General features: G+C 43.8%; 1 protein-coding gene across 3 annotated transcripts in view; it reads left to right on the top strand.

Moving 5' to 3' along the window:
- Positions 1 to 6,167, top strand: part of LOC110530885 (uridylate-specific endoribonuclease C) — a 17,958-nt gene extending 11,791 nt beyond the window's left edge. For all 3 annotated transcript variants that reach the window (XM_090182952.1, XM_090182951.1, XM_090182953.1), the window contains 2 exons: positions 3,110 to 3,250; positions 4,985 to 6,167. In XM_090182952.1, the coding sequence (XP_090039078.1) occupies positions 3,110 to 3,250; positions 4,985 to 5,104 (261 nt within the window). In that variant the 3' untranslated portion in view covers positions 5,105 to 6,167. The remainder of the gene's footprint in view (positions 1 to 3,109; positions 3,251 to 4,984) is intronic.
- Positions 6,168 to 11,545: the final 5,378 nt, after the last annotated feature.

Here is an 11,545-nt window from a genome sequence, read left to right as displayed (position 1 = left end):
TTCCTAGACCAGGTTAACCCACTGTTCCTAGACCAGTTAACCCACTGTTCCTAGACCAGTTAACCCACTGTTCCTAGACCAGTTAACCCACTGTCCCTAGACCAGTTAACCCACTGTTCCTAGACCAGTTAACCCACTGTTCCTAGACCAGTTAACCCACTGTTCCTAGACCAGTTAACCCACTGTTCCTAGACCAGTTAACCCACTGTTCCTAGACCAGGTTAACCCACTGTTCCTAGACCAGTTAACCCACTGTTCCTAGACCAGTTAACCCACTGTTCCTAGACCAGTTAACCCACTGTTCCTAGACCAGGTTAACCCACTGTTCCTAGACCAGTTAACCCACTGTTCCTAGACCAGTTAACCCACTGTTCCTAGACCAGTTAACCCACTGTTCCTAGACCAGGTTAACCCACTGTTCCTAGACCAGTTAACCCACTGTTCCTAGACCAGTTAACCCACTGTCCCTAGACCAGTTAACCCACTGTTCCTAGACCAGTTAACCCACTGTTCCTAGACCAGTTAACCCACTGTTCCTAGACCAGTTAACCCACTGTTCCTAGACCAGTTAACCCACTGTTCCTAGACCAGTTAACCCACTGTCCCTAGACCAGTTAACCCACTGTTCCTAGACCAGTTAACCCACTGTTCCTAGACCAGTTAACCCACTGTTCCTAGACCAGTTAACCCACTGTTCCTAGACCAGTTAACCCACTGTTCCTAGACCAGTTAACCCACTGTTCCTAGACCAGTTAACACACTGTTCCTAGACCAGTTAACCCACTGTTCCTAGACCAGTTAACACACTGTTCCTAGACCAGTTAACCCACTGTTCCTAGACCAGGTTAACCCACTGTTCCTAGACCAGTTAACCCACTGTTCCTAGACCAGTTAACACACTGTTCCTAGACCAGTTAACCCACTGTTCCTAGACCAGTTAACACACTGTTCCTAGACCAGTTAACCCACTGTTCCTAGACCAGTTAACCCACTGTTCCTAGACCAGGTTAACCCACTGTTCCTAGACCAGTTAACCCACTGTTCCTAGACCAGTTAACCCACTGTTCCTAGACCAGTTAACCCACTGTTCCTAGACCAGGTTAACCCACTGTTCCTAGACCAGTTAACCCACTGTTCCTAGACCAGTTAACCCACTGTTCCTAGACCAGTTAACCCACTGTTCCTAGACCAGGTTAACCCACTGTTCCTAGACCAGTTAACCCACTGTTCCTAGACCAGTTAACCCACTGTCCCTAGACCAGTTAACCCACTGTTCCTAGACCAGTTAACCCACTGTTCCTAGACCAGTTAACCCACTGTTCCTAGACCAGTTAACCCACTGTTCCTAGACCAGTTAACCCACTGTCCCTAGACCAGTTAACCCACTGTTCCTAGACCAGTTAACCCACTGTTCCTAGACCAGTTAACCCACTGTTCCTAGACCAGTTAACCCACTGTTCCTAGACCAGTTAACCCACTGTTCCTAGACCAGTTAACCCACTGTTCCTAGACCAGTTAACCCACTGTTCCTAGACCAGTTAACACACTGTTCCTAGACCAGTTAACCCACTGTTCCTAGACCAGTTAACACACTGTTCCTAGACCAGTTAACCCACTGTTCCTAGACCAGTTAACCCACTGTTCCTAGACCAGTTAACCCACTGTTCCTAGACCAGTTAACCCACTGTTCCTAGACCAGTTAACCCACTGTTCCTAGACCAGTTAACCCACTGTTCCTAGACCAGTTAACCCACTGTCCCTAGACCAGTTAACCCACTGTTCCTAGACCAGTTAACCCACTGTTCCTAGACCAGTTAACCCACTGTTCCTAGACCAGTTAACCCACTGTTCCTAGACCAGTTAACCCACTGTTCCTAGACCAGTTAACCCACTGTTCCTAGACCAGTTAACCCACTGTTCCTAGACCAGTTAACCCACTGTTCCTAGACCAGGTTAACCCACTGTTCCTAGACCAGGTTAACCCACTGTTCCTAGACCAGGTTAACCCACTGTTCCTAGACCAGTTAACCCACTGTTCCTAGACCAGTTAACCCACTGTTCCTAGACCAGTTAACACACTGTTCCTAGACCAGTTAACACACTGTTCCTAGACCAGTTAACACACTGTTCCTAGACCAGTTAACCCACTGTTCCTAGACCAGGTTAACCCACTGTTCCTAGACCAGTTAACCCACTGTTCCTAGACCAGTTAACCCACTGTTCCTAGACCAGTTAACCCACTGTTCCTAGACCAGTTAACCCACTGTTCCTAGACCAGTTAACCCACTGTCCCTAGACCAGTTAACCCACTGTTCCTAGACCAGTTAACCCACTGTTCCTAGACCAGTTAACCCACTGTTCCTAGACCAGTTAACCCACTGTTCCTAGACCAGTTAACCCACTGTTCCTAGACCAGTTAACCCACTGTTCCTAGACCAGTTAACCCACTGTTCCTAGACCAGTTAACCCACTGTTCCTAGACCAGGTTAACCCACTGTTCCTAGACCAGGTTAACCCACTGTTCCTAGACCAGGTTAACCCACTGTTCCTAGACCAGTTAACCCACTGTTCCTAGACCAGTTAACCCACTGTTCCTAGACCAGTTAACCCACTGTTCCTAGACCAGTTAACACACTGTTCCTAGACCAGTTAACACACTGTTCCTAGACCAGTTAACACACTGTTCCTAGACCAGTTAACCCACTGTTCCTAGACCAGGTTAACCCACTGTTCCTAGACCAGTTAACCCACTGTTCCTAGGCCGTCATTGAAAATAAGAATTTGTTCTTAACTAGTTAAATAAAAATGTAAAACATGTACACCACATGGCTGTAAACTTCCCAAATCATACATTATATTTAAAAATGTTATGTACACCACACGGCATGTTTATTATAGTCATTATATCACATCTGTTACCTTTAATAACTCTACACTATGTGTGTCAGTCAGATGAGGAAGTCCACGTCCTGAAATACCATATTACACATGAATAACACCTTTTATTATAGGGGTGGCAGGTAGCCTTGTGGGTAGAGAGTTGGGCCGATAGAATCCCCGAGCCGACAAGGTAAAAAAAAAAAACTGTTGTTTTGACCTCTCTGTGCAGCCAGATGAGGATGACCACGTTCTGAACCTTCAATTCAGCTGGAAGGGCCTGGTCAAGCCTGTGGGAAGCTCCTTCATTGGGGTCAGCCCAGAGTTCGAGGTCGCCCTCTTCACCATTCTCTTCCTCGCGTCGACTGAGAAGGTGAGCGGTTGCGTGATTGACCACACGGGGTTCAAACCTGGGTCTATGAGACTGTGTTGGCCAGTAGTGCTGAAGCCTAGGCCCTAGAAGACATTAGCTTGGGGAGCTAGTGCTCGATCTCAGATCTCAGGCTGGGTTACTCATGGTTCCCTGAACCACCCTGATGACACGTCTTATCAACCTGAAGTCATCATAGCTAACATGACCCCTCCAGACTGAATAAACTACTGTTCTGACCAGCATAACATGACCCCTCCAGACTGAATAAACTACTGTTCTGACCAGTATAACAGGACCCCTCCAGACTGAATACATAACCTGACCCCTCCAGTCTGAATAAACTACTGTTCACCAGTATAACATGACCCCTCCAGGCTGAATAAACTACTGTTCTGACCAGTATAACATTACCCCTCCAGACTGAATAAACTACTGTTCACCAGTATAACATGACCCCTCCAGACTGAATAAACTACTGTTCACCAGTATAACAGGACCCCTCCAGGCTGAATAAACTACTGTTCTGACCAGCATAACATGACCCCTTAAGACTGAATACATGACATGACCCCTCCAGACTGAATACATAACAGGACCCCTCCAGACTGAATACATAACATGACCCCTCCAGACTGAATAAACTACTGTTCTGACCAGTATAACATGACCCCTCCAGGCTGAATAAACTACTGTTCACCAGTATAACATGACCCCTCCAGACTGAATAAACTACTGTTCTGACCAGTATAACATGACCCCTCCAGGCTGAATAAACTACTGTTCTGACCAGTATAACATTACCCCTCCAGACTGAATAAACTACTGTTCTGACCAGTATAACATGACCCCTCCAGACTGAATACATAACATGACCCCTCCAGACTGAATACATAACATGACCCCTCCAGACTGAATAAACTACTGTTCTGACCAGCATAACATGACCCCTCCAGACTGAATACATAACATGACCCCTCCAGACTGAATAAACTACTGTTCTGACCAGCCATAACATGACCCCTCCAGGCTGAATAAACTACTGTTCTGACCAGTATAACAGGACCCCTCCAGGCTGAATAAACTACTGTTCTGACCAGTATAACAGGACCCCTCCAGACTGAATAAACTACTGTTCACCAGTATAACATGACCCCTCCAGACTGAATACATAACATGACCCCTCCAGACTGAATAAACTACTGTTCTGACCAGTATAACATGACCCCTCCAGACTGAATACATAACATGACCCCTCCAGACTAAATAAACTACTGTTCACCAGTATAACAGGACCCCTCCAGGCTGAATAAACTACTGTTCTGACCAGTATAACAGGACCCCTCCAGACTGAATACATAACATGACCCCTCCAGACTGAATACATAACATGACCCCTCCAGACTGAATACATAACATGACCCCTCCAGACTGAATAAACTACTGTTCTGACCAGTATAACAGGACCCCTCCAGACTGAATACATAACATGACCCCTCCAGACTGAATACATAACATGACCCCTCCAGACTGAATACATAACATGACCCCTCCAGACTGAATAAACTACTGTTCTGACCAGCCATAACATGACCCCTCCAGTCTGAATCAGCACAGTTCTGGAAAAGGGTTGTGAATTTGGATGCAGCCCAACGTTGGTGTTGATGAGGAGAACCCTAGCCAGTATATAAATGGGTGGATGTATTGGCTAACGTTAGCCTTGTGGTTTATGTACAGGTGACCACGGCCGTGGTGAAGGTGGACGAGTACCTGCTAGAGATGGTGGTGTATCGTCAGGGGCGATCCATCGGAACCTCCTACCCCAAACTACTTAGCAGCAACAACAGGGACCTGTAGTGGGGAGATCTACGCACCCCGATTCTGAAATCAGGCCCAAATGGAACCCTATTCCCTATGTAGTGCACTGCTTTCAACCAGGGCCCATAGGGCTAGGAGTGCACTATATAGGGAATAGGGTTCCATAGGGCTTTGGTCTAAAGTAGTGCACTATATAGGGAATAGGGTTCCATATGGCTCTGGTCTAAAATAGTGCACTATGTAGGGAATAGGGTGCCATAGGGCTCTGGTCTACAGTAGTGCACTATATATAGGGAATAGGGTGCCATAGGGCTCTGGTCTAAAGTAGTGCACTATATATAGGGAATAGGGTGCCATAGGGCTCTGGTCTAAAGTAGTGCACTATATAGGGAATAGGGTTCCATAGGGCTCTGGTCTAAAGTAGTGCACTATATAGGGAATAGGGTTCCATAGGGCTCTGGTCTAAAGTAGTGCACTACATAGGGAATAGGGTTCCATAGGACTCTGGTCTAAAGTAGTGCACTATATAGGGAATAGGGTGCCATTTGGGGCCTAGTCAGAATCATCTGTCATGTCGTGTACTGTGTTTTTGACTCCATATTGTTATTAGGTTGTGTCCTCCTCCATCAAATCCTTAACCTCGTTGCCAGGTTCAATTACTAATTACAGATCCTGGATCATTCATCATTTTGTTATTAGGTTGTGTCCTCCTCCATCAAATCCTTAACCTCGTTGCCAGGTTCAATTACTAATTACAGATCCTGGATCATTCATCATTTGCTCTGAACTATTATATTAGAGATTACAGTTGATCCAGGACCAGGATTGTGTCTCTCTCTGCTACCAGCTCTCCTTTCTGTCCTGAATATTCTGCTCTGGTCCTTGGTCTTTCACAAAGCAGAGGGCTGTTTTTATTTCCTGTTAAGAAAACTACTAAAGCATTTTGACAATCCATTAAAACCAAGATTTACTATGATAGGAACCTGATTGTCTAACATTATATTAACAGTGTTGTACTCTTGTTTTTTACATATTACTTATGATTATTAAGTTTAATTTCTGCTTGAAGAAAATAAAACATGTTTACAAGTATACTATCTTATTTACTTCCCCTTTATTTAACCAGGTAGACCAGTTGAGAACAACTCATTTACAACTGAGACCTGGCCAAGATAAAGCAAAGCAGTGCGACACAAACAACAACACAGAGTTACACATGGAATAAACAAACATGCAGTCAATAATACAGTAGAAAAGCTTCTCCTGTGATTGTATTTTGAAGATTAAAACAAACAATGGTTACAGTACGTCTCCTCGGCAGAAAACAATACAATCATGTCAGACTAGAGTATGTTAAACTACAATTTCCATGGAAAGATCTCAGGTTTATTTCACTCAATAGTAGAAGGTTACATGAATGATGCATCGGACGTAATCATGATCTGCCTAAGAACAGGTCTGTATTGAGGAATGTAATCATGATCTGCCTAAGAACAGGTCTGTATTGAGGAATGTAATCATGATCTGCCTAAGAACAGGTCTGTATGGAGGAATGTAATCATGATCTGCCTAAGAACAGGTCTGTATTGAGGAATGTAATCATGATCTGCCTAAGAACAGGTCTGTATTGAGGAATGTAATCATGATCTGCCTAAGAACAGGTCTGTATGGAGGAATGTAATCATGATCTGCCTAAGAACAGGTCTGTATTGAGGAATGTAATCATGATCTGCCTAAGAACAGGTCTGTATTGAGGAATGTAATCATGATCTGCCTAAGAACAGGTCTGTATGGAGGAATGTAATCATGATCTGCCTAAGAACAGGTCTGTATTGAGGAATGTAATCATGATCTGCCTAAGAACAGGTCTGTATTGAGGAATGTAATCATGATCTGCCTAAGAACAGGTCTGTATTGAGGAATGTAATCATGATCTGCCTAAGAACAGGTCTGTATTGAGGAATGTAATCATGATCTGCCTAAGAACAGGTCTGTATGGAGGAATGTAATCATGATCTGCCTAAGAACAGGTCTGTATTGAGGAATGTAATCATGATCTGCCTAAGAACAGGTCTGTATTGAGGAATGTAATCATGATCTGCCTAAGAACAGGTCTGTATTGAGGAATGTAATCATGATCTGCCTAAGAACAGGTCTGTATTGAGGAATGTAATCATGATCTGCCTAAGAACAGGTCTGTATTGAGGAATGTAATCATGATCTGCCTAAGAACAGGTCTGTATGGAGGAATGTAATCATGATCTGCCTAAGAACAGGTCTGTATTGAGGAATGTAATCATGATCTGCCTAAGAACAGGTCTGTATTGAGGAATGTAATCATGATCTGCCTAAGAACAGGTCTGTATGGAAGAATGTAATCATGATCTGCCTAAGAACAGGTCTGTATTGAGGAATGTAATCATGATCTGCCTAAGAACAGGTCTGTATTGAGGAATGTAATCATGATCTGCCTAAGAACAGGTCTGTATTGAGGAATGTAATCATGATCTGCCTAAGAACAGGTCTGTATTGAGGAATGTAATCATGATCTGCCTAAGAACAGGTCTGTATTGAGGAATGTAATCATGATCTGCCTAAGAACAGGTCTGTATGGAGGAATGTAATCATGATCTGCCTAAGAACAGGTCTGTATGGAGGAATGTAATCATGATCTGCCTAAGAACAGGTCTGTATTGAGGAATGTAATCATGATCTGCCTAAGAACAGGTCTGTATTGAGGAATGTAATCATGATCTGCCTAAGAACAGGTCTGTATTGAGGAATGTAATCATGATCTGCCTAAGAACAGGTCTGTATGGAGGAATGTAATCATGATCTGCCTAAGAACAGGTCTGTATTGAGGAATGTAATCATGATCTGCCTAAGAACAGGTCTGTATTGAGGAATGTAATCATGATCTGCCTAAGAACAGGTCTGTATTGAGGAATGTAATCATGATCTGCCTAAGAACAGGTCTGTATTGAGGAATGTAATCATGATCTGCCTAAGAACAGGTCTGTATTGAGGAATGTAATCATGATCTGCCTAAGAACAGGTCTGTATGGAGGAATGTAATCATGATCTGCCTAAGAACAGGTCTGTATTGAGGAATGTAATCATGATCTGCCTAAGAACAGGTCTGTATTGAGGAATGTAATCATGATCTGCCTAAGAACAGGTCTGTATTGAGGAATGTAATCATGATCTGCCTAAGAACAGGTCTGTATTGAGGAATGTAATCATGATCTGCCTAAGAACAGGTCTGTATGGAGGAATGTAATCATGATCTGCCTAAGAACAGGTCTGTATTGAGGAATGTAATCATGATCTGCCTAAGAACATGTCTGTATTGAGGAATGTAATCATGATCTGCCTAAGAACAGGTCTGTATTGAGGAATGTAATCATGATCTGCCTAAGAACAGGTCTGTATTGAGGAATGTAATCAGGATCTGCCTAAGAACAGGTCTGTATTGAGGAATGTAATCAGGATCTGCCTAAGAACAGGTCTGTATGGAGGAATGTAATCATGAAATATAAACTAATTAATATATGAAAACGTAGTAATTACAGTTTAGATTAAAAGTATGGATTTTAATAATATACACGTCACTAATTTCATTAATCATTATCATCAGTGGTGTAAAGTACTTTAGTAAAAAATACTTTAAAATACTACTTAAGTAGTTTTCTGGGATACCTGTAGCTTACTTTACTATTTATATTTTACTTTTACTGAGTGGACAAAACATTAGGAACACCTGCTCTTTCCATGACAGATTGACCAGGTGAAAGCTATAATCCCTTATTAATGTTAATTTCTTGTTAAATCCACTTCAATCAGTGTAGATGAAGGCGAGGAGACGGATTTAAAATAGGATTTCAGCCTTGAGACCATTGAGACATAGATTGTGTATGTGTACCATTCAGAGGGATGACTGGGTAAGACTAAAGATTTAAGTGCCTTTGAACTGGGTGTGGTAGTAGGTGCCAGGCGCAACGGTTTGTGTCAAGAACTGCAACGATGCTGGGGGTTTTTCCACACTCAACAGTTTCCCCTGTGTGTATCCAGAATGATCCACCACACAAAGGACATCCAGCGAACTTGACACAACTGTGGAAAGCATTGGAGTCAACATGGGCCAGCATCCCTGTGGAACGCTTTCAACACCTTGTAGAGTCCATGCCCCGACTAATTGAGGCTGTTCAGGGGGCAAAAGGGAGGACAAAAGGTGTTCCTAATCTTTTGTCCACTCAGTGTATATAATAATTTCTGTGTCCCTCGGTAGACGTGTGTCGATGTCCCAGTTCTCCTCAAAATATCTGTTGTTTATAACATGTAAGAATTCCTAATTTTCTGTTCCATGTTTTTCTACAGCTTGTTTACGATCTCCATATTGAATGATAAAGCAGGGGTCTGTCTTTTTCACCCCGCCCTCGGGGTGGCCGACGATGCAGATTCCACCCTCTAGAGACGGAAAGCTGAAGCTGTCAAGCAAGCTTGAAGGCAAGGTGATGTCAGGATCTGAGCTAAGCTCCAGCAAAGCAAAGTCAAGATTCCCAGAATCAACTTTTCCATAGGCTACAACCTCACTTTGCACTGGTATCTGCTGCGTTCTCTCACCCAGGTCTTCAAAGTCAAACGTGACTGTTACCGATTGTTGCAGCTTGTTAGTTATCGGCTCATAGATTTGATGGACAACATGGGCGTTTGTAAGGATGAACTTTTTAAACAGAAGGAAGCCAGTTCCTTTTGGTGTCCCTTCAATTCTCACCTGACAAACAGAAGCACTCAGCTCCATTAGTTTCTTCACTTTCTTCACCTCTTGGAAGCTCTGTGTTTTCTTTCCAAACTCTACTCTCAAGAATTGTTGCACGTCTGAAGGCTTTTTCAAATTCTCTCTCTCTTTCAACTGATCTACCAAACCTGCATATTGGGAACGCAGGATGCTTAGGATCTCTTTAGAGTTTGGAATCTCTTGCCTTTTTTGCTTCACTACCAGAGAACTACCATCTTTTCCTGCCTCTTTTGACTGTGTTTTAACGGTGTCTGTTGTGGTAGGACTCTGAGGAGAAAAATGTCTGAAAACACAACAGCCAGCTGGTCTGCACATGCTCTGAAGGGTGCGGCTAGGGATGCGGCAGCTTTGCCGAGGTTTAACGCGTTGGAATGACTTACATACATCTTCCGTGGAGACAGGAAGTACACAGCCCACTTCATCTTCAGTGGCTCTCCTCGGCAGTTCACAACCTTCGTTGAGAAAATGGTGTTCAGTTCATCCGGTAGCCCTGATGACATCTTTGCACACACTCTTGGCATTCTCTCAACCAGCTTCATGAGGTAGTCACCTGGAATGCATTTCAATTAACAAGTGTGACTTGTTAAAAGTTCATTTGTGGAATTTCTTTCCTTCTTAATGCATTTGAGCCAATCAGTTGTGTTGTGACAAGGGAGGGGTGGTATACAGAAGATAGCCCTATTTGATAAAAGACCAAGTCCATATGATGGCAAGAACCGCTTAAATGAGCAAAGAAAAACGACAGTCCATCATTACTTTAAGACATGAAGGTCAGTCACTGAGGAACATTTCAAGAACTTTGAAAATGTATTCAAGTGCAGTCACAAAAACCATCAAGCACTATGATGAAACTGGCTCTCATGAGGACCACCACAGGAAAGGAAGACCCAGAGTTACCTCTGCTGCAGAGGATCAGTTCATTAGAGTTAACTGGCTCTCATGAGGACCACCACAGGAAAGGAAGACCCAGAGTTACCTCTGCTGCAGAGGATCAGTTCATTAGAGTTAACTGGCTCTCATGAGGACCGCCACAGGAAAGGAAGACCCAGAGTTACCTCTGCTGTAGAGGATAAGTTCATTAGAGTTAACTGACTCTCATGAGGACCACCACAGGAAAGGAAGACCCAGAGTTACCTCTGCTACAGAGGATCAGTTCATTAGAGTTAACTGACTCTCATGAGGACCACCACAGGAAAGGAAGACCCAGAGTTACCTCTGCTACAGAGGACAAGTTCATTAGAGTTACCTGTCTCTCATGAGGACCGCCACAGGAAAGGAAGACCCAGAGTTACCTCTGCTGCAGAGGATCAGTTCATTAGAGTTAACTGACTCTCATGAGGACCACCACAGGAAAGGAAGACCCAGAGTTACCTCTGCTACAGAGGACAAGTTCATTAGAGTTACCTGACTCTCATGAGGACCGCCACAGGAAAGGAAGACCCAGAGTTACCTCTGCTGCAGAGGATAAGTTCATTAGAGTTAACTGACTCTCATGAGGACCGCCACAGGAAAGGAAGACCCAGAGTTACCTCTGCTGCAGAGGATCAGTTCATTAGAGTTACCTGTCTCTCATGAGGACCGCCACAGGAAAGGAAGACCCAGAGTTACCTCTGCTGCAGAGGATCAGTTCATTAGAGTTACCTGTCTCTCATGAGGACCGCCACAGGAAAGGAAGACCCAGA

This window comes from Oncorhynchus mykiss, chromosome 8 (assembly GCF_057628025.1).
Source record: "Oncorhynchus mykiss isolate SJ-2025 chromosome 8, ASM5762802v1, whole genome shotgun sequence".
Lineage (NCBI taxonomy): Eukaryota > Metazoa > Chordata > Actinopteri > Salmoniformes > Salmonidae > Oncorhynchus > Oncorhynchus mykiss.
The sequence above is the reverse complement of the archived record's forward strand: the minus strand, read 5'-3'. Positions and strand labels throughout refer to the sequence as shown.